Below are 23818 nucleotides of genomic sequence, written 5' to 3'. Positions count from 1 at the left end.
GATGTTAAGATGAGACCTTGTTTGGCTTACACTGTCTGTGGCCCGAAGAAACGCATACTAATTGTTCTGTAAGCTAAATGGAAAGCATATATAGTTTGGAATGAGACTGTTAGATAGGAATTCTACCCCTAACACTCAGTATCCACCTGGTCTTGGGATATTTGATGTCTTTGAGCAATCTTGTCTTTATTTCTGGAATGGGAACAATAACTAATATTCCAGGATGTTATAAACATTCAGTGAAGTCAAATGTGAAAGTATTTTGAAACTGAAATGTTCTAAACAGTATTAGCTATAACATTAAATGTTTGTATACCTTTATATCAGAGTGAACATTTCAATTTTTATTTGTTAGGTATTAGTTCCTTATCACACTGCTAATAAAGACATACTTGAGACTAGGTAATTTATAAAGGAAAAGAGGTTTAACAGACTCACAGTTCCACATGGCCGGAGAGGCCTCACAATCATGGGGGAAGGTGAAGGACGCCCAAAGACACATCTTACATGGTGACAGGAAGGAGAGCATGTGCAGGGGTACTACCCTTTATAAAACCATCAGATCTCGTGAAACTTATTTACTATCATGAGAACAGCACAGGAAAACCCATCCCCTATCATGAGAACAGCACAGGAAAACCCATCCCCGTGATTCAGTTACCTCCCACTGGGTCCCTCCCATGACACATGGGGATTATGGAAGCTACAATTCAAGATGAGATGTAGGTGGGGGACACAACCAAACCATATAAGATATAATCAAAGATTATGTTTTATAGTGGGGCAACATTAACTTAATGTTTTGACAAGCTTCTCAGTATCTAAAAATAAGATGAGGGTCCAGTTGGGTTTTGGGCCTCAAGAAGAAATCATTTTGAGGACAGGGAGAAAAGATAGTAAGGTAAGGAGAAGTTCTTAGATCTAGATTTATGCATTTTTCTCCTAGGGAAAGACATGTGGCAATGTCCAGACACATTTTCATCTGTCACAACTTAAAGGCTGGAGGAAATGGTTGCTCCTGGCATCTAGTGAGCAGAGTCTAGGGATACTGCTACATATCCTATAACATACAGGACAGCTCCCCAAGACAAAGAATTACTTTGTCCAAAATGTCAATAGTGCCAACGCTGAAAAACCCTGCCTTAGCAGATTGGGGATCTTCATAAATTCCTAGATAGAACTAGTGCTCCAGAGGGGAAAAACCCGAAACTTGAATGGGCTGGCTGCTGCTGGTGAATCTACCCAATCAGTTGGCCCACCTGGTGAATTTCTATGAATGTTTCAAGGAGCAGCTCAACATTTGCCCTTTCTCCATAGCCTCCAATTGCCTTTTCTTTCCTCTCCTTACTGTCTTTTGTTCCTGGAATCTTTGTTCCCATAGTAATTTCCATACAGCTCTATATAGTGTAGAACTTCATGTATCAGACCGTGTTGTGAGTCAGCCTCCCCTTCTGTTCTGGGCAGGAATTACACCTCATCCTTTTTTATCCCTAGCACCTGGACATTGTATTTAATTTTTATACTATTTGTTGGAATCGGAATTGATTTAAATATAGGAATGTGTAAGAGTGTGTCTACTCTCTAGAAATGTGTAAGTTAATGGGTGGTGGAGTGGCAAATATTGAGCATAATTAATAGGGCAAAATGTGACGTAGCAGAGAGGTACTGTGGTTCCTCAAAGCAGAGAACTATACCAGATAGGTTGTATCAGAAATGATTTTACGAACTTTAGAAATCTGCCCCTTGATGCGGCCATTAGGAAGAACATCATAAAAAATATAAAAACACTGAAAGAAAAATATCATAGAACCATTTGTAATAGAGAAAATTATAAATACTCTAAATTTCTAACAATAGAAGATTAGTTATGAAAATTGTATCACATAAATATATATGAGATGGTAAGAGGCAGTCGTGTTGAAGCTGAATTGTGAGAATGGTCATACATACATACATACATACACACACACATGCAGATGTTACACTTGACATTAGCCAAAAAGCCAAGAACACACATGTGTGCATTAAGTTTGGGAGTAAAGACAGTGATTTCCATTTTGAATATATTGAGATAAGGCTTCAGGTCTGGGACAGAAGCCATTTAACTTGGCAAAACCCAGTAATCAAGCTTTTTGTTAATACAATCAAACATAAACTGTAGTGTCTGCCCCTTAGGAACTTCTCATTTAGTTTAGTTGAACATCCGTGAGACCTTAACTGTACCTTATCTAGTAAGCGATTAGTAGGAGAAAATGTTTCTCCTTCAGAGGTGGCAGTCTTATCTCCCAGCCAGGAGTAGTTGACAGAGCCAAGAACTAATTGGGGTGGATCTTGGAAAACTAAGACAGCTCTGAAGGTAAAGCCAAACAATCAGAGAATGTACAGATAAGCAACACAGGTGTGGAACCTCTTTCGACAAATTTAAAAGATATCTAACAACAGAGATCTTCTTCATTAGGAAGCAGCCTATGAGGACTTCCTTCTATAATACTACATCTACTTGGCTTTGAATGGAGCCCACTTTCAGGGAAATGTGTGGAGAAATTTTGGGAGTGAACCCTGAGCTGATGCTTTTTTCTAGACGTTGGCAGAACACAAGGATTTTCTAAAATCACAGGAGCCCCTCAGTTTATAGGTGAAAATTTAAAAATGGAAATGATGTTGGGGTGAACAAGGTTATGAATCCTCAGCTAGCTACTTTTGTTCCAGTCCCTCAGAAAGTGCCTTATCTGCATATTCTAATGGCTGGGGTGCCTGCTGAACACATTTCAGTTGTTCACCTCTTCCTTTTTCTTTTTCTTTTTCCTTCCTTCCGTCCCTCCCACCCTCCCTCCCTCTTTCTTTCCTTCCTTCTTTCCTCCCTCCCTCCCTCCTTTCCTCCTTCCCTTCTTCCCTCCTTCCCTCCTTCCTTCCTTCCTTCCTTCCCTGCTGAACACATTTCAGTTGTTCACCCCTTCTTTTTCTTTTTCCTTCCTTCCTTCCTTTCCTTTTTTTTTTTTTTTTTTTTTTTTTTGTTTTTGGAGATAGAGTCTCACTCTGTTGCCCAGGCTGGTGGTGCCATCTCAGTTCCCTGCAACCTCCACCTCCCAGGCTCAAGTGCTTCTCTTGCCTCAGTCTCCCAAGTAGCTGGGATTACAGGGGTGCACCACCATGCCCAGCCAATTTTTGTGTTTTTAGTACAGATGGGGTTTCACCATGTTGGCCAGGCTGGTCTCAAACTCCTGACCTCAGGTGATCCACCCACCTTGACCTCCCAAAGTGTTCGGACTACAGGTGTGAGCCACTGCACCCAGCTGACACTTTCCTATATTCCAGTCCTTCCAAAAAGTCTCCATTTGAATCTCAGCAGCTTCATGTTGGAGTTACATGAGGGAAGGAAAATCTAGTCTTTTGGAGCACTTTAAGGATGTGATTAAAAACTTTTTTTTTTTTTAATACTGGGAAGATTTGGTTTTGAATCTCATGTACTCATATGTGGACCTTTGGAAGTCACTTATTCTGAACCTCAGTTTCCTCATCAGTGAAATGATAATAATGAAAGTACCTACCTCACATGGTTGTTATAGGGGAGATGTTTTTAGGTTGCACTTAGACTTTTTTTTAATTTGGTTATGTATTTATTTCAATATTCACTATGTCAACAGTGAATATTGAATATCTAATGGTAATAACATTTCTTTTTCAAATAAATGTAGCTAATAAAAATTGAATTATTTTAAATAAAAACATTAAGTGAATGTGACCAAGTGTTTGAAAGTGATAGAGAGGTAGTAGTGACTAAAATTCATGAAAAATGGGCTCAAGATTATTGCTAAAGTTCTTCCAAACTGTAAGATATTATAGTTGTATGAAGCAAACTCTTTAAAGCTGTTTATGCCTGTGAACTGTATCTGGCCATGGACTGTGTCTGGCCATATGTATATGTATTCATACTGTCTTTATAATAAATGTAAGCAATTGGACCTCAAGTAAGAGACCTCCAGTCTTAGTTCTGAATCTTTTGTTCATTCTTAAGTCATCTGGGCCTTACGAACTTTATTTTCTTTTTTTAACTCAGCACTGACCCAGTGGCATGATAGCTGTTTGTTACTAACATTTTAACTGCCTGTGGCCTAGTGACCTTGCTTCTTTTCCAAATATATTAAATATTAGTTAGAACTAGACAATGTTTTTATAAGTAATTTAAACTAGTGGCTAATTTTTACTTTTTGTCTCAGGTGTAACTTTTCATTGTTAATGATTTATAATCCATATTTGGTTTTCTTCATTAGTGCTTAAAAGTACATATTTTTACAAAATAAAATGCCCAGTTCTGAAGAGAGAGGAACTTTAAAGAGCTCTATTATAGAGCATTCTGCTCAGTACACCCTGAAGGCTATAGTATGATGACAACTGAGAGAACCTGTAAAGTGGCAGAAAATTAATTTTTCAGTTGGGTGTGATACTTTCCTCCTCAGACCAGTCAACTCTTAACATTCTTGCACAGGAACCTTAGAAGTTAATTATTCTGCACAAGACCCTGCATAGTGATTAGGTATGCTGTCAAAGTTTGTTGTTGAAGGAATGATCTGAAGAATTCGCATTCTTCAGTATGGAAAAAATAGGCTAAGTTAAATCAAAAACAAACTCATTTTCAATGGTATCACTTAAAAAACACAGTTTTGAGAGTGGACTCATTTATTCATATAATTTAATTGGCAGCTCCCTTTGTGTTCCTTTAGGTTAGGTGCTAGGTACACAGGAGATCCTGGGCTCTCCCACAAGGAGTGAACAAATGCAAAGTTACACCCATAGCCTATATGTGGCATGCAGGTGAATTTTTTCGGCCCTCAGGTGTTTTAAAGGTTTTTAAATTTGTAAGTTTTTAAATCTGTTGCCAACATTTAAACTTTGAGAGATTAGCAATTTAAAAACCCAAATATCTGTCTTCTCTTGAAAAATCGGAAGGTTTGGCAATACTGGATTCACACTGTTACTTGTGAACAGTCTGCTTTCATGAAGAGCAGCTCCCCTTTCAAGCAGGGGAAGCGGTCTCCTGTTCACCACAGCTGCCAGGAGTTCCTGATCTGATGTATTACACCCAACCCATTTTCCTGATTTTTATCACCTGCTTGGCCCACCTTAGCATGTGAATTTGCAATTCCTGATCTTAAAAGACCACACAATGTGAATATATTTGACTTGAGAAAAATGTCTTATTCATGTGCATTCCCTGCTATGCCAACTTAATGTCCATGCTCATTCTCTCAAGTTTTAAATAATATAACTCCTTTAAGTATAACACTAAGAATAGCTATCCCTGAAACCCAGCTTGCCACAGACATGAGGTTCTGATGTGTGCTTTTAAAGCTATTGGTTATTCAGCAGGCCCTACTAATCCTTGGCTTTTATATAAACAAATCAATAATTTTATTTTCCACATCACTTGATTATTTATTTCCCCAATTTCTTCTGTAGATGCTACTACCCGTTGGTATTCTTATTTTTTTTAATTTTTGGTGTCTTTATTTAAAAAGAAAGGGGCGAAGGGGAGAATAAGCTAGGGAGGAAATACTGGAATGATGAACTTAGATTTTTTTTTAATATCTCTAATTGGGGTTCAGTGCTGTTATCCTTGTTTAGTTAATGCATGTTAATTGGATAATCATGCTAAGAACTGGCATTAAGGCATCTATGTGTGGATTGATGAGCAAATGATGCTCTGATGGAGCTAGAGTAAGTAAGCAGCTTCTCTCCAAGGTTCGCTGAAACCAGCCACCTGGAGCTGGAAGACTTCAACTGAATAGATAATTCTCTCATACCCATCAGGGGAGACTTAAAAAGCTTCACTGATTCCAGAAATGAAGAAACTCTTGGAACCATTGTCAAACTGGATTCCTGCTATTTTACAGGGAGCTCTTTGAGTTGGGGCTTTCACTGAGATTGATATAGTCACTGTGGAAGGCAGATAGGACTCGTCTCATCTTCTAAGAACATGAATTTAGTGCATTTCCAGCTGACACCCACTTGAATTATATGATTTCAGGAGTCCCATCTTATTCAACCTCTTAAGGGTATTGTGCTGCAGACAAAGCAACTAGCATAGGCTCGGATGCAGGAACACAGGCTCCTGATGGTAGTAATTCTCATGAATAGCCACCAGCTGTTATAACCCTGGTGTTAGATGGATCTCCAGAGACATAGAACCAATAGGGTAGGGTGGGGTGTGTGTGTGTGTGTGTGTGTGTGTGTGTGTGTACATACAGAGAGATGGATATTTATTGTTAGAATTTAGGATTGTGGAGGTACAAGTCCAAAATACATGGTAGGCTGACAAGCTGGAGACCCAAAGAAGAGTTGCAGTTCGAGTTCAAAGGCAGTCTGCTAGAGAAATGTCTTCTTGCTTAGGGACCGTCTGTCTACTAAGTCCTTCAATTAATGAGGCCCACTGATGTTATGGAAAATAATTGACTTTTCACATAATGCACTATTTAAGTGTTAATCTTATCTAAAACATTTTCTTCACAGAAACATTTAAAATAGTGTTTGGCCAAACCTATCTGGGTAATATATCCTAGCCAAGTTGATATAAAGTTATCCTCCTGTCCTTTTATCCATTTTTTTTTTTGAGATGGAGTTTCACTCTTGTTGCTCAGGCTGGAGTGCAATGGCGCGATCTCGGCTCACCGCAACCTCCACCTCCTGGGTTCAGGCAATTCTCCTGCCTCAGCCTCCTGAGTAGCTGGGATTACAGGCATGCGCCACCATGCCCAGCCGATATTTTGTATTTTCAGTAGAGACGGGGTTTCACCATGTTAACCAGGATGGCCTCGATCTCTTGACCTCGTGATCCACCTTCCTCGGCCTCCCAAAGTGCTGGGATTACAGGCGTGAGCCACCGCGCCCGGCCCCCCTTTTATCCCTTTTATCTTTAGAATGAATACAAAATTGTACTGCCAAACCTATCATTAAAATTAAGTTTTTGTTAACCTTCAGATTTAGACTGGAGAAGGCTAAACTCTTACTTCTAGAACTTTCTACCATATTCTCCTACACTGCTTCTCTTAAAACAGTTAATGCTCATGTAACTGAGCTACCTAGAAAGGAATCTCAGCATTTGAGTAATTCTTTCTTCCCTGTAAATTGGTTGTGTATTTTGTACCATGATTTAGATGTTATATACATTTCTGTAATAGGATTTCAAGTTCTTTAAGTATTATTGACATCATATGAGCCAGAGGTAACTTACTCAGAGAGTTGTTTTTAATTTTGGTGATTAACATGCTGACCCATAATGTTGAAATTCCTGTACTTAGCTCTTTAGAAATTTATAGTAGATTTAAAGGATACAATTTCTATTCTTATGGGACTTAGCTTCAAGTGAAGGGTTTTTTGTGTATTTTTTGGTTTTGTTTTGTTTTTTGAGACAGAGTCTTGCTCTGTCACCCAGGCTAGAGTACAGTGGCATGATCTCAGGTCACTGCAACCTTCGCCTCCCAGGTTCAAGTGATTCTCCTGCCTCAGCCTGCTGAGTAGCTGGGAATAGTGCGTGCCACCATGCCCAGCTAGTTTTTTGCATTTTTAGTAGAGACAGGTTTCACCATGTTAGCCAGGATTACTTGTTTTTAAACTGAACTCAAACATGAGCTTTTTTCATTTCTAAGAAGAGGCAAGTCTTTTTATTTTATTTGCAGCTCAGTCTCTACCATGGTGCAAAAGAAGTATCATAAGCAGTGAGTTCAGTTGTAATGTAAATTATGCCTGAGTCACGTAGCACAAAGAGTTGATGGGCCTCCACTCTGCCATTTTGCCGTGTAATCTTGGGACGTTCACTTAACGTCTTTGGTCCTCAGTTTTCTCAACTGTAGAATTAGCAGTTTGAGCTATATTTCAGAGATTCTTCCAGCTTTCAAGACTAATTTAATTTGCCTCAAACTTCTTAGAAGGGGTGTGTGTGTGTGTGTGTGTGTGTGTGTGTGTGTGTGTGTTTTAAACTGGAGCCATTTGCCAGTATAGGCAACTTTTCCTACTGCTCAAATTAATCAGTTCTGGATTTCATGAGATAGTTTGTTTTTATCTTTTTGAGAGTGACCTTGTGGGGGGATAAAAGATGATATGCAGCAAGACTTACAGAGGTTAAATCACTCATTCATCCATTCATTTGAAAAAATAAAGGCTTGTGGAATGGTTTATGGAAGAAGCATTTCAGCTGGGTATTTAAGCGGGAAGAAGATTGGAATATACGGAGATATGGAGGAAGAGCTTTCCAGGAGAGGAAGCTCAATATGAAGAAAACCCCATTCCTAGAAATGACCAGGGGCACTGAAGAGGGACTCGCATATGGAGCAAGTGATGGAAGAGGCAGCTAAGAAGTTGGATTAATATTAGATCATAGGGATCCTCAAATGCTAGACTGGAGAATTTAAGCTTTATTCAGTGTGGTTTAGGCTCCATAAGTGAAGTAAAGAACAATGTCTATCTTTCTCTTGCTTCTATATCTCCAGTCCAACACATAGTAGATACTCAATTCAAATTGGCTGCTTGAATGAGGGAATTAATTTAATATTCTTGAGAAAGGGAGTAAAATGATGAGGCCTGAACTTTAAGGGAATTTCACTTCTTAATCATGTGACAACTGATTTCATTTATGTAGGCGAAAAGCAAGAGGAGGCGTGGACTTGGATGTTGGCTCCTGCTTCTTGAGTTTTGGAAGAGGGAGGAATCCTAGGTGGCTGAAGTTGATTTTGGGTAACTGAGAGTGATGGTATCAGGTGCTAAGGCATATTTGTTCTTTATGTACTCTCTCATCTTTCTTAGTTACTTTAGTTCAGGGACGCTGTCAGATATAACTGGATCCAATACCTTGTTTAGGTCCCTGATAAATATTTGCCAAAGGAGTTAGTTTGTAGTACCAAAACTGATTTTGTCTTTAGTTTCTGAGTCTCAGTCATCATGATGCCATCAGAATTAACAAGCTACTTCTTTCCTGGACAGAAACTGAACAATATTATTAAAGACTCTTTTGCCTACTCATAATAGTCATTATTTTCATCTGAACAGTGTTACTACAATCTCTGATGTGAAACTTGTTTGATATTGATTTAGTTTTATCAGTTATGCTTAATAATTTTGTTATATGCATGATGAATTTAAAAATATGCATTCCCAAACACTTACATACATATATATCTTTTCAACTCATCTGTACCATGTTTAAGGCAGTTAATATATAAGACATTGTACTAGATACTCTCTGATGGACAAAGATGAATAACACAGTATGTACCTTCAGGAGCTCACAGGACACATGTAGAGTAAGCTAAGACAGTCTGTGGCAAATATAATGAAAGAAATCCAAAGACTTTCTTTTAGAGGAGGAAGAGATTATGAACAAAGGCCTCTGAATGCTCTAACTTGGTGGAAAAGTGGCAGCTAAGGCCTTGAAGAGTGGAACTTCCACAGATAGATTTAGGGGAAGAATGTTTCAGACCAGAAAACAGCAAGTGTCCATACAGCAATTGAGGATGGGGAGGTGGAAGACCCAACCCACCATGGATAAGAGAAACACCATGGTGGGCTTGAAACACTAGGTCAGCTATACAAATTTCTCTTGGTAAGCAGTAGGTTTTTTTTTTTTTTTAATTGCATTTTAGGTTTTGGGGTACATGTGAAGAACATGCAAGATTGTTGCATAGGTATACACATAGCAGTGTGATTTGCTGCCTTCTTCCCCTTCACCTATATCTGGCATTACTCCCCATGCTCTCTCTCCCCAACTCCCTACCCCACGCTGTCCCTCCCCTATTTCCCCCCAACAGACCCCAGTGTGTGATGCTCCCCTCCCTGTATCCATGTGTTCTCATTGTTCAACACCCACCTATGAGTGAGAACATGTGGTGTTTGATTTTCTGTTCTTGTGTCAATTTGCTGAGAATGATGGTTTCCAGGTTCATCCATGTCCCTACAAAGGACCCAAACTCATCGTTTTTGATGGCTGCATAATATTCCATGGTGTATATGTGCCACATTTTCCCTGTCCAGTCTATCATCGATGGGCATTTGGGTTGGATCCAGGTCTTTGCTGTTGTAAACTGTGCTGCAATGAACATTCGTGTGCGTGTGTACTTATAGTAGAATGATTTATAATGCTTTGGGTATATACCCAGTAATGGGATTGCTGGGTCAAATGGAATTTCTAGTTGTAGGTCCTTGAGGAATCTCCACCCTGTCTTCCACAATAGTTGAACTAATTTACACTCCCACCAACAGTGTAAAAGTGTTCCTATTTCTCCACATCCTCTCCAGCATCTGTTGTCTCCAGATTTTTTAATGATTGCCATTCTAACTGGCGTGAGATGGTATCTCAATGTGGTTTTGATTTGCATTTCTTTAATGACCAGTGATGATGAGCATTTTTTCATATGTTTGTTGGCCTCATATATGTCTTCTTTTGTAAAGTGTCCGTTCATATCCTTCACCCACTTTTGAATGGGCTTGTTAGTTTTTTTCTTGTAAATCTGTTTTAGTTCTTTGTAAATTCTGGATATCAGCCCTTTGTCACATGGGTAGACTGCAAAAATTTTTTCCCATTCTTTTGGTTGCCAATTCACTCTAATGACTGTTTCTTTTGCTGTGCAGAAGCTGTGGAGTTTGATTAGGTCCCATTTGTCTATTTTGGCTTTTGTTGCCAACGCTTTTGGTGTTTTGGTCATGAAGTCCTTGCCTATGCCTATGTCCTGAATGGTTTTGCCTAGATTTTCTTCTAGGGTTTTTATGGTGTTAGGTCTTACATTTAAGTCTTTAAACCATCTGGAGTTAATTTGAGTGTAAGGTGTCAGGAAGGGGCCCAGTTTCTGCTTTCTGCCTATGACTAGCCAGTTTTACCAACACCATTTATTAAACAGGGAATCCTTTCCCCATGGCTTGTTTTTGTCAGGTTTGTCAAAGATCAGATGGTTGTAGATATGTTGTGTTGCCTCCGAGGCCTCTGTTCTGTTCCATTGGTCTATGTCTCTGTTTTGGTACCAGTATCATGCTGTTTTGATTACTGTAGCCTTGTAGTATAGTTTGAAGTCCAGTAGTGTGATGCCTTCCACTTTGTTCCTTTTGCTTAGAATTGACTTGGCTATGTGGGCTCTCTTTTGGTTCCATATGAAGTTTAATGTAGTTTTTTTCCAACTCTGTGAAGAAGGTCATTGGTAGCTTGATGGGGATAGGGTTGAATCTGTAAATTACTTTGGGCAGTATGGCCATTTTCACGATACTGATTCTTCCTAACTATGGACATGGAATGTTTCTCCTTTGTGTCCTCTCTTATTTTTGAGCAGTGGTTTGTAGTTCTCCTTGAAGAGGTCCTTTACGTTCCTTGTTAGTTGCATTCCTGGGTACTTTATTCTCTTTGTAGCAATTGTGAATGGCAGTTTGTTCCTGATTTGGCTCTCTTTAAGTCTATTATTGGTGTATAGGAATGGTAAGCAGTAGTTTTAAAGCAAGGAACAGCTTGGGCAAATTAGTTGACAAATGAAGAATAAATTACGGTAGGAAGGCAACTTGCTTGTGTCGTTGGGCCAGTTAGATAATCACAGAAAAAAGTAATGACACCTTAAGAGGCAAATGTACAAAAGCAAAGATGCCCAGGGGCTTGTGCATTGTATGGAGTGTTAAAATAGGGATGTACAATATGTGGAATCTGGCAACTAGGTTTTCTTGGAGAGGTTTAGTAAGGAGGAAGGTTATAAAAGATGGCTCCAAATTTTAAATTCAGCATTTTAGAAGATGGGAATCTGTTAACTAAAGGGTGAAAATAGGAGCAAAAGAAGATTTTTAGGATGAAAATGATGGATCCAGTATAATCATGCTGATTTGGAGTTGCACATAGATCATTCTTAGGGGGTTGCTTCCTAAGCAGCTGAGATTAATCTACAACACCATTTTATTTTCATCCCACAGATACTTTTACTCCCATAATCGCATCATGTGCATGGCAGTTCGGATGAGAGAGAAATTTGAGATACCTACTTTTAATGTTGTGTTAATGTACAGTTTCGTATAGAATGATATTTCAAGATGTAACAGCTGACCTATAAGTTGACAACTCCTATTTTTTTCTAACCCAATTTTAAGGTAGTGCACATGAAAAATATGATACCAAACGTTTCGCTTTATATACATCTTATTACGTTTTTATGAGAAATAAAACACTGTTACTTAGTTATGTGCATATAACTTTTGTTCCTTTGTTATCTCTGTGTCACAAGGTCAAATAATATGAAAAACTTGGTCCTGAACAACTGAGTTCAAATTTATTACAAGTCACATTATTTCTCCATGAAGATGTGTTTTGTGTTTATGCCCATGAAATGTTATATGGCAAGTCTTAGTCTTTCAAGTCATTTTCACTGCCTTATCTCACACTTCCATTTTCAGTGCCTTTAAAAATTATTATTACCTGCAGGCTGACTAAATGTTACAGATAGTCCTTCTGGATATTGGTACCAGAAGGACTGGAGTTGAGCTCAACATTTAACAAAGATATTGCAGAAAGCTTTGTATTTATGAAAACCTAGTTACATTATTTAACTTATATAAAAAAGATACGTATGTTTATACTTTAGTGAAATACTTTTTTAGGCCCGTTCTTCTGTAAACATTATGTTACTTACATTGCATTCTTCATATGTTCCTCTGACTAACCTGGAAGAGTAGAAACTGTCTCTGCCTGTCTCCCTCATCTCCACTTTTACAGATTAGGAAATAGGCTTGGAAAGTTTATGGCAGGATAATCCCAGCACTTTCGGAGGCCGAGGTGGGTGGGTCACCTGAGGTCAGGAGTTCGAGACCAGCCTGGCCAACATGGTGAAACCCCATCTCTACAAAAAATACAAAAATTAGCTGGGCGTGGTGGTGGGCGCCTATAATCCCAGCTACTTGGGAGGCTGAGGTGAGAGAATCGCTTGAATCCAGGACGCGGAGGTTGCAGTGAGCTGAGATCATGCCGTTGCACTCCAGCCTGGGCAACAAGAGTGAAACTCCACCTCAAAAAAAAAAAAAAAAAAAAAAAAGAAAGAAAGAAAGAAAGGTTATGGCAGGACTTAGTGGAGCCAGGTCTGGAATTTAGGTTTCCTGATTCCAAATGCTGTTTTCTTTTAATGGTACTCTGACCAGTAGTAAAATTAGAATGGCTCATCTGCCACGTAAAATGCTAAACTATGTGTTCCTTCTTAGAATTCTACTTGAAGCTACTAGATGACCCTCCAAAGTTTCTAAATTGGGTGACCTGCAGCCGTTTGTGTCCTTTCCTTATGTGTCATTTCCCTGTGTGTGCTTGAGTGTGTGCATGTGCGTGTGTATAGATAGATGTCTGTATCTTTAGGAGTCTTGATAGTACCCTTATAGCAGAAAGCACCTGCATTTGTGTCTGCTGAGAATCTAGCTTCCTGCATTTTTTTGTGTGACCTTCATTGAAGGAAGAATGGGAAACCTGCCTCACTGCTTACACTATTGAATTTTACCAGCTGCCTTTTATGGATTTTAAATAGAGATGGTTTTGTGATTTTTCTTTCTTTTTAAAATCTGATCTCTGTAGAAAATGGGCTAGCAGACTATACCAGCTTTAAGAAATAGAACCTGTCTTAGCTGAAAACCAGAACCATTTTGTGCATTTTTATTGTGAAAAATACCAAAGCAATTTCAAAGAAGGCCCACATTAAAAATCTATCTATAATCTCTTTCTGGGGACTTGGTTTATCTGGTATGATGATGTAGACATCTGTCTTTACACTCTAGCTTTATTAACTTGTTAATATTGGGTTGGTATTCCTTTTGTGGAATTGGCTGTAAGTGTTCAGCATCTTATGTTTTTCTGTTTCTTTAACAGAACAGGGAGATGTGTGGAAAGGACTCTTCCCTCCTCAGTCCATGTGTGCTGAGAGAAGGAACCAGTTAATCTTCAAGGTCATCTGCTAACTCTTCATAGTGTTTCTCTTGCGTGTGTCATACCACTCACAGTTGTCTGCTGTGTACTAAATACTCAGTGTGTGTGAAGGGAAAGAACACACCCAGTTTACAGCCTCTGGTCTCTAGTCTTGGGAAATCTCAGCCTCTTGGGCTTTCTATGTGTATTTATCTGGCAGACATTGACTAAACTTTTGCTCTTCACAAGGAGACTCTGAGCTAGGCCTTGGGTATAAAGACACATAAGAAAAGACCCCTCCCTGTGTCTTACCAAGTGAGGGAGAAGGGTATATAAATAAACAACCGTAAAGTGTGTCAAGTCCCTGTTAGAGGTCAAGTGGCAGGATGGACAGGGTGTTATGGGACGGCACAGGGGCAGCCTACAGACCCCACTAGGCTGCTCTCCCTGTCCTGTTCTCTCTTTGATTTTCCAGATACCCGTCTTCTTATGCCCCCCCAATCTAACCTGGTGTTGAGGAAGATAAGGTTAAATGTTTAATGTGGTTGTGTGTCCACTTCCAGGTTCCCCTAGATGTCACCTGTGCAATTTTCCAAGCTTTTATGAGAAAGTGAATTGAATGATAATACCATCTGTTTGAATATGGAAGTGAGACACAGGGTCACAGCAGGGCCTCCTCTCCATAATCTGTAGTGGTGCGGAAATGGTGAAAAAGAAATAAGGTTGGTCTGTGTGATACTTAGACTTAATAGAGAGGGAGACACTTTATTGCTCTGAAAGCCTTACCTTCCAAGGGCATTTGAAACCAGCCCTTGTTTCCAATCTGGCGGAGTTGCTGAACCCTGAAGGTTTAATCCTTATTACTGATAAGAAAAAAAGAATGTGACTTATCACTCCAATCTCTGCAGAGATGTAAGGAAAAACCATTTCTCGGAACATGATTACACATTATTTGACAGGTTTTTGGTTTGCCCATTTATGTAGGTGTTTGAATAAGTAAACTCTGTCGAGGGGGGGTTGCGTATTATTTGCTTTATAAATGTGATAGTTCCTTTTTGAAGTGGTCCTGCTCTTACCCCTTTCCTCTACCATTCAAACAGAGTTTAAATATTTGCCAGTGCAGATGTTTGATTTTTATCTTAGCTCTTTCTTTGTTTAACTTTATTCTCTTGGGTGGTTAAGTGGAAGATAAGGAGGTTCTTGTTTAATTCTTTTCAATTGGTGTTGCTCAAATATTTGGAGAGCAGATGCTTCCCAGAAAGAATGAGCAGGAACCTGGTTGAATAGAGGTGAAGAGATATGTCTCCATGTCATATCACAGTAAACTAGACACTGTTAGGCTGTTACTAGGGTCCAGGGGCCTAGAAGGCCTGGGTGTTTCTCAGTGTCCAGAACCTTCCTTTAGCAGCTCCTGCAGCTCCTGGTGAAGGGTTTTTGCAGCCTTTGTTTTCCAGGAAAACATCTGCTGTTCTGAAAACAGAGCTTGGTAATTCAGTGGCACTCACAGCAAAGGCCTGCTTGTGCTGTGAACTCCATTGAAAGCCTCAGCATTTCTTCCATACCCACTTCTGATCTGATACCAAGTTTTGCTTTCAGAAGAAAGGATTTTTTTTTAACCTTTTGCATTTATGTCAGCATTTTAGCAGTGATTAAAAACAAGCAAACAAGTAAAGAATATTTCCTGCCCTATTAGCCATCATTACATTGGCTTTGTGTATGGACTTGATGATCCATTTCCACAGGGATTTGCTTTTTAATCATTACCTTAAAAATGTTTCCATGAACAGCTTCACATTTCACCACTGCCCTTGGAACTGACACTGTGGGTGTTACTTTTGTGTGCTATGTGATAAATCAGGCAGGCTTCTCTGGAAACATTGAGAAAAACCCAGGTTTCTGAGTGATTTGCCTGGCAAATCACCTTCCCTAGGAAATTTAAACAAAGACCAAGAAAGGAAGTAAACCCAACTGGTGTGTATGTGTGTTGGGGGTTGTGGGGGTCCTTTATATCTTTCGAAACTGGGACTCCAATGAAAAGTTGATTTACACTGTGAATCGAGGCTGAATGAAATCCAATTGGAACTCACTTGAATACTGTTTTGATGTAAGATTCAAAGCTTCTGCAAATTTATTTTATCTTCTACATTTGCTGATCTCCTGCTTGTAAATCCTGTTGAAGGAGAATAAAAATGACTACAGCCTGATGGGAATTAAATGTCTGAAGTTCAAAGCAGTTTGCACATCAGAGCAAACGTCAATCAAATGAACATCTTGCAAGCCAGGCAGGGAGTGAATTTCTCCATGGGGAAGAGATCAAAGTGGGAGTCACAGTTCTGTTTTCTCCCTCGGGATGCAGTTTCGATCAGTTGTTCATGAAAGTAAATCCAGAAGGAAGCTTTTTTTTTTTTAACTTACCAGGGTAGGAGAGATGGAGTTATTTCTCTTGAAACTGAATTTCAGGCACTAGTTTTATCTTATGAAAATGAGTATAGAATGCAGTTATAATCCAATATCTCCTTTTTTATAGTCAGGGTCTAAAGGAGTTTTAGATCAGATTTTTCTATTGTCATTGCTAACTTGTAAAAAGCATAAGCGTGAGGAATGAAGCAAACCAAATCTCTTAAGTTGAATTGCCCACTCATTTTATATGATAATCTATGATTTTACTAGTTCTTGGCCTTTCCATAAACCAGGAATTATAATGTGACTGGCAGCTCACGTACTTCTTAATGAAAAATCTTTTAGGTAACCCGTAAGAATAACTGACATGTTTTTATAAAATGTCTTAAGTATGAGCCTTATGTTTCTCACTTTCTCTAAATCAGGGCAAATAGCCTGTTTCTTTTTATAAGTCAGTTTTCTCAAAGGCACATGGGCATAAAACGCATTTCTGTCTTTGGCAAGGTGACTCTCCCTCTGGAGACCAGAGGTAGCTAATGTAACGAGGACGACTGAGCATGTTTTCCTCCTGCTTGTGGAGTCCGGAGTCCAGAAAAAGCAGCAGGCGTTAGTGTGTGAGTGAAGGGTAGGAAGATAAGCACTCTTCACTTTTGCTTCCAGTAGTTACTTCTGCTAAACTAGCCAGTCCACCAGCCCTGTATCTCTTCAGCCCCTATTGACACCTCCTTCCTTATGTGACTGGCACATCAGTGGTAGTAGGAAAAGCAGCAGAGTGCGGATGATTTCTAGGCTTTTCATGCTAACTTGACTGGTGAGTGAATGCTGCACAGCTGAAATTCAGCACATGTCAGAGAACTCAAGGCAGTTGAGACTCTTGTGAAATATAGTAGATGTTCAACCAATATTATAAAATAAAATGCCGAGAGCTTTCTGGTGACTTAACTCTCTGCCCTTTCTCATTACTCAGTCAACTAGTAAGAATTTATGGAATGCCCCACCTTCCAGCAATTGTGCTAGATGTGAGAGAGAAGTATAAATCCTCTAGTAACCTACAGTCCCATTAGGGGAAGCTAAGATTTCTCAAGTGCATAAAGGTTTCAGAGAGAATTGAGAATTCAAGAGCTACGTGATAGGGTTTAGTCAAATAGGGGTTCCAAGATAAAATCTTTTGGCATTTCACCCACATGTAATACACATTTATTTGGTATAGGGGGAAGGCAAAATGAGTAAGATAATTTGTTCATTGTTTATAATAAATCTCATTTTTACATTTTATTGATGATATGGTCTGAATGTCTTCCCTCTCCCAAATGTGTATGTTGGAAACTAATCACTAACATGATCATATTAGGAGGAGGGGTCTTTGGGAAATGATTTTATCATGAAGGCAGAGCCCCCATGGGTGGTATTAGTGCCCTTATAAAAGAGGTCCCAGAGAGCTGCCTTGGCCCTGTCAGTGAGGACACAGTGAAAAGGCCACATCTATGAACCAGAAAGTGGCCCCTCACCAGACACTAAATCTGCCAGTACTTTAATGATGGACTTCCCATGTGGTTTGTCTGTGGAAAGGAGTTGAGTGATGGGTTCAAGTCTCTCTTAGGTCCCTGACTTGCTATGTGATCTTTGGTGTCATTTTTCTCAACTGTGAAATGGGTAGGAGAAAGGGTTCATAACTTGGACAGCAAAGTCCAGAAGTGAGCTGCAGACATACTTCATTTCTCACTCCAAACCTGTGAGAAATGAATTTCTGTTGTTCATGAACCACCTAGTTTATAGTCCAAATGGAGTAAGACAATTGGTTAGTGTTTTATTGGTATAAGCAGAATCTTTTTTAAAAAAAATCTGTATCTAACAGATAGGACTATGATATGATGTTGTTTGATTTCAAAACAAGACAAATAGGAAGAAGACACAGACATATAGTTAAGAAGCAGAATGGCACTAGTCAGCTTGGAGGAAGAAGGACTCATCATAGGCTAGTACTAGGGAGAAATTTGGAAGAGGAAGACGAGTTGAGCTGGGCTTTGAAGAGTGGGTGGAATGAATACTGGAGAACATCACAATTGGGGTCAAACAGGAAAAGCACATAGGGAGGGGCAAGTTAGGTTAGAAGTGTAGGATAGGAGATGGTGGGAAGAGAAGGTCGGGTGGATTATTGATGATAAGTACCACATCGTGAAACTGTTTTATGACCCACAAATGTTTGTCAACCACCTACTTTTGTTAGTGAGTCACTGTCATTTTTATTATTATAAAAATGTTTTCTTTAATACTCTTGGAGATGATCTTTTCAGCAAAGGAATTGAAACAACTTATAATAATGCTTCCCTGATGTCCCTGGTCCCATAAGCCAGCTTGCATTTCACAAAGGTCCAGAAAATCTATGTATCCTCAGCACTGGACTTCAGCCCTCTCAAGGGGTGAGGCTGAAAGCAAGGTGCTGTCTGTGGAGACATCATCCAGGCAGACAAGGGCTCTCTCCAGGTTTATACATTTCCTGGGAAGATTTGTCAGTAACCGTCTTGAGTTGTCCATTTCAGCAAGTTCTTCTTTATGTATCATTTATGCAGAATGGTATATGGTTTGTCGCTGGAAAGGAGGTGAGTGATGGGTTCAAGTCTCTCTTAAGTCCCTGACTTGCTGTGTGATCTTTGGTGTCATTTTTCTCAACTGTAAAGTGGATAGGAGAAAGGGTTCAAAACTTGGACAGCAAATTCCAGATGTGAGCTGCAGACATACCTCAGAACTACTATATTCTCTTGATCTAAATCAAATCAGAAGACCCTGTGTCTTCAGTCTCTTGGAGGTATACAGGGAAGTACCTGTGCTCATGCAGAAAGCCATTCCTCTGCTTAATTTCTAAAAGAATCTGCATAGCACGATTGGAGGGTACTTTTCATTCCTCCAGAGCCTGTGAAAGTCAGATTCCTTGGCCTTACCCCAGGCTCACTAATTCAGAGTCTCTAACGGCGTGTCCCAGGAATCTGCATTCCAGCATGCATCCTAGGTGGTTCTGAAGTAGCTGGACTTTCAGTATAGGAACCATTCAACTGAGTCATGGTCCTCACTTGCTAAGATTTATTGGAGCCTTCAGGGGAGCCCAGAACAGGATTAAGCACCCTGGATGGCCTGGATGGTCATGAAAGACCAGTTAATATGAGCACTTACTTATGATCAGAACAATGCTAAGCAATGTACGCAATGGTGAACAAAATCAATAAAACATGGTCCTACCTTCATGGCACTCTTGTCTATTTATGGAACCTGATCCATAAAACACATGAATAGAACTGTAATTTCAAAATTATGGCACATACCTGGACAGAATATGGAGGCATTTGGACTTGGGAAGTCGTCACAATCAGGAAAGGCCTTTCTGAGGAAGGGATACGTGAACAGAGACCTGAAGGATTACTAGGCAAATAATCAGGAGAGCCTTCTAGCCTTCCATTGTCCAATATGGTATCCACTCTTCAGTGACTATTTACAAATTAAGATGAAATAAAATAGAAAATTTAGTGACTCTGTTATACTAGCCACGTTTCAAATGCTCCGTAGCCACATGTGTCTACCATGTTGGGCAGTGCAAAAATAATACATTTTCATCATCCCAGAGACTTCTCTTGGACTTCCCTGGTCTAGACCAGGAGTGGTGAAACAGGTCTGGAATACCACCTGTTTTTGAAAACTAAGTCTTATTGGAACACAGCCATATTCAACCTTTTATATATTTTCAATAGCTGCTTTCACACTACGATGGCAGAGCAGTTGCAACAGTCTTTATGGCCCACAAAGCCTAAATTATTATCTGTCCTTTTATAAAAACATCTAGGAGGCAATAGACTTAGTGTGGCTAGCTTATAGCATAGAGAGAAGTGAGGTTATAGTGTTAGTGCCTTGCCAGCATGGACACAGCAGCTGCTGCTGTATTAATCTCTTCTCTTCCCTCCCTCTGTGGCTTCTGAGGCAGCAGACTTCTCATCTAGACAAACTGGAGCAGGTTCAAGGAAGGGCAGCCACATTGGTGAAGCAACTGTGCCCTTTGAGGTGTAACTCTGCACTAGGTGTAACATTGTCGGTGTTAACTCTGCACTAGGTTACAGCCTGGACTAACGGTCTCTTAAAATTCACTTATCTCCTTCTTTGAGGTGATATGAAATAACTGTTTTTATTCTTGCTACTGACACCAATATACCATGTGAAAACTCAGTCCTCTTGCTTGTATAGTCAGTTCCATGTAATAGTTCTTATGTGTTATGAGATGTGATCAAGAGATAATTAAAGTTCATGCCAGTCGTCAAATGGATATTGCTTTTTAGGAATGTTTCTCCTAGCCTAGAGCTTCTCTACCTAGGTTCGTGGAGTTTCATTAGTGGCTCCTGAAGTTTACATTTTAAACACAAATTTTTAAAAATCTCATTTCAAGTTGCATTTACGTGGGGATCTCTTAGAAACTTTATGAGTCCCCTCAGGATCTGAAATCCTAAATAGTTTACTTAGAAGTTCAAGATCCTTCGCCTTGTTACTTCTGGATGAAATTCACTTAAAAATACTCTGAGTGACTATATGTAAATAAACTGGTATGTTTTCCTATTATATTCTTTCAGATTGTTGGTTGCTGTAGCAATGGATCATTGATTCCACTAATATTGATCAGCTACTAGCTAGAATAATAGCATTGTAGTACTAGCATTATACTACCACTGGAAATCAAAAGACTTTTGCCTTATTTATATGACCACCTAGCAGGTACAAGCTATGTGTCATGTACTGTAAGAGGAACTTCCATACATTACTTTTAATTTTTTGATGGCTTTGGAAAATAAGTTTTATCATTTTTTTTTCAGATAAGAAAACTGAGGCCCAGAAAAATTGGTTAATCTTTCTAATAGTGACAGAGCAGGGTTTCAAAACTAGACCATTCCTCCTCTACACCCATTCTTTGTCCTTCACCACTGCCTATTTTTGTACTTGGTCATTGGTTTTCAAATAGGATAATTTAAAGAATTCTGTTTACATCAGAGCTGCCGTCTGATTATTATTATTTTTTTGAAGCTCTGCTTTGGATTTTGTCATCTATTTTCTATATGATTTTATCAATAGTACTGACTTAAGTTCATTGGAGAAAAGTTGATTTGAAGAATGGTTGTTTGTTTTTATCTTAGAACTGAATTTGATTTCTAAAACCTTGTGGATACAGGTGTTCCCCCCACACCCTCACACACATACAGTTCTGAAATGATATTTTTGAATATTTAAATCTAAATCACAATTGTACTGTTTATGGGCTGACCTATTCTGTACACAGTGTAAACCATTATTTTTGTTGGTTGGTTTCTCTGGACTGAATGAGTGTTGCTAATTCTTTTCTATTGTTTCAGATTCGATGGGAACTTTAATACCAATGTGTCTAGAACAATTAGTTGTGATCGACTTTCTACTACTGTTAACAGCCGGGCCTTCAATCCAGGACGAGACTTAAATTCAGGTCAGTAATCTGTTGGTTTTATAAAGATAAACTGTATTCTGCTACATTCAAGTTGAATAAATGTATTGCTTCAAATATTTTTCTTTCCTTTTTGAAGAGAAGTATTATATACTTAAAATTGGCTATTTCTTGCTGGAAAGTTAACCCTCAAAAGAGGGAGAGGAAGAAAAAAAATCAAGCTTACATCTTAAGCTTCTACTAGATAGCTATATATGGCATGTGCCAATTACCTTTCTGGGCTTTTCAGTCTATTACCTCATTTATCATCAGTTTTACATCTGTTATTTTAAAGGTTAAATTAGAGGCTCAGTTATCTTTGCAATAGGAGGTATTGGATTTTCTTTGCATCCCCTAGTTACAATTTATAATCTGTTTTGGGATTTTTTAATGCTGTGAGAGCTTTTCTACTACTAAACTTAGGGCCATAATAACATATACCAAGGCTGAACTTTCTTCTTCTCTCATTGGAACTCAGCTGTAGACCGTGGTAAGAACTACTGGGTACTTGTATTTATATAGATACTGATAGCTCCAAAGTGATAGGGTATCTCCACTTTCTTGCCCTAGAGTTCCACTCCATATTTCTCTTTCTTTTTCTCCTGTGTACTCTTGTTGATTGATACACCTCAGTACCTAGAGGCTTCATTGTTTAAGAGCTGGAAGGAACTTTAGAAATAATACCATCTCCAGTCCTCAGATTTTACCAAGAAAAACAATCTAAAGCATAGGAACCTCCTAAGACTTTCCTTATTGCTGGAAAAACAAAGCATCCTTAAACATAAAGAACTATACTTCCCAAATTCCAGGTCTCTTGTAGACACATAAAGCCCAAAAGGAAGTCAGAGGACCAGAATATTTACTTTTAGGGCCCCAGTAGGTCTTAATTTGGGGCAGATACTGTATGCAGTCTTTGGGAATTACCTACACAAATCATGTTATCTATTAGGTCTAAAAAGAATAAGCTGTAAGCTTTATGTTTCTTAGGCATAATAAACTATAGCTGCTAGATAAATGATCCAACCTAAATCTGCTAGGCATATCTTTTTTCACCGGTCAGATCATCTGGAAGCCTCTGTAGCAGGTGAGGTTTACTATTAGAAGGGAAGCTAAATGAGAATAGTTTTCATTACAAAATAACAAAAGAAGGCAGACAAGGGCATGGAATGGGCAGATAAATTAATGGGGAGGATTCCACAACTGGCACAGGATGCAAAGTTGGAACTCCAGTCTCCAGGTTTCCAAATTTAGTTTATTCCCTAAAACATTCCCAGGTACACGAGAGATGTCGCTGGGTCTGAGGACTTGAGGTTGAAATAACAATCTCTGAATAGGATCAGATGTGAGCGATCCAGAAATATATACTGTAATCCAACATTGTATGTTAAATTTTTCACAACTCATGGTAATTCATAGCGTTTTTTTTTTCTTGGAGACAGAGTCCTGTTTTATCACCCAGGCTGGAGTGCAGTGGCGCAATCTTGGCTCACTGCAATTTCTGCTTCCTGGGTTCAAGCCATTCTCCTGCCTCAGCCTCCCAGGTAGCTGGGATTACAGGCACCCACCACCTATCTGGCTAATTTTTTTATTTTTAGTAGGGATAGGGTTTAGCTGGGATTACAGGCACCCACCACCTACCTGGCTAATTTTTGTATTTTTAGTAGGGACAGGGTTTAGCCATGCTGGCCAGGCTCGTCTCAAACTCCTGACGTTAGGTGATCCCACCCACCTCGGCCTCCCAAAGTGCTGGGATTACAGGCATGAGCCATGGCGCCTGGCAAAGATTTAAGAATTCATGTGCATTTATATGAGAATTAATATTTAAAAATTAGTGTGTATTTATCTAAGATCTAGATGGATCACACATGAATGTTGTTATCTTTTAATGATGAAACAGTGGGATATTTTTAGTTCCTTATTTTCTTAATTTTAAATTAAGCATTTGTTGTTTTTATAATTGTGAAAAAATAAAACAAGAAGGAATTATGGACTACTTTCAAATGCATTTTCAGTCCTTTCTAGTAGACAGTACCTTCCTTAAC

At 39.1% G+C, this 23818-nt stretch overlaps 1 protein-coding gene across 2 annotated transcripts in view; it reads left to right on the top strand.

Moving 5' to 3' along the window:
* CACHD1 (cache domain containing 1) overlaps window positions 1–23818 on the top strand; it is a 228469-nt gene that overhangs the window by 109334 nt on the left and 95317 nt on the right. For both annotated transcript variants that reach the window (XM_032296745.1, XM_032296744.1), the window contains exon 4: window positions 21673–21779. In XM_032296745.1, the coding sequence (XP_032152636.1) occupies window positions 21673–21779 (107 nt within the window). The remainder of the gene's footprint in view (window positions 1–21672; window positions 21780–23818) is intronic.

Source organism: Sapajus apella, unplaced genomic scaffold (assembly GCF_009761245.1).
Source record: "Sapajus apella isolate SASKATOON/1434 unplaced genomic scaffold, GSC_monkey_1.0 scaffold36, whole genome shotgun sequence".
Lineage (NCBI taxonomy): Eukaryota > Metazoa > Chordata > Mammalia > Primates > Cebidae > Sapajus > Sapajus apella.
Note: the sequence above shows the minus strand (reverse complement) of the source record. Positions and strands in the feature narration are given on the sequence as shown.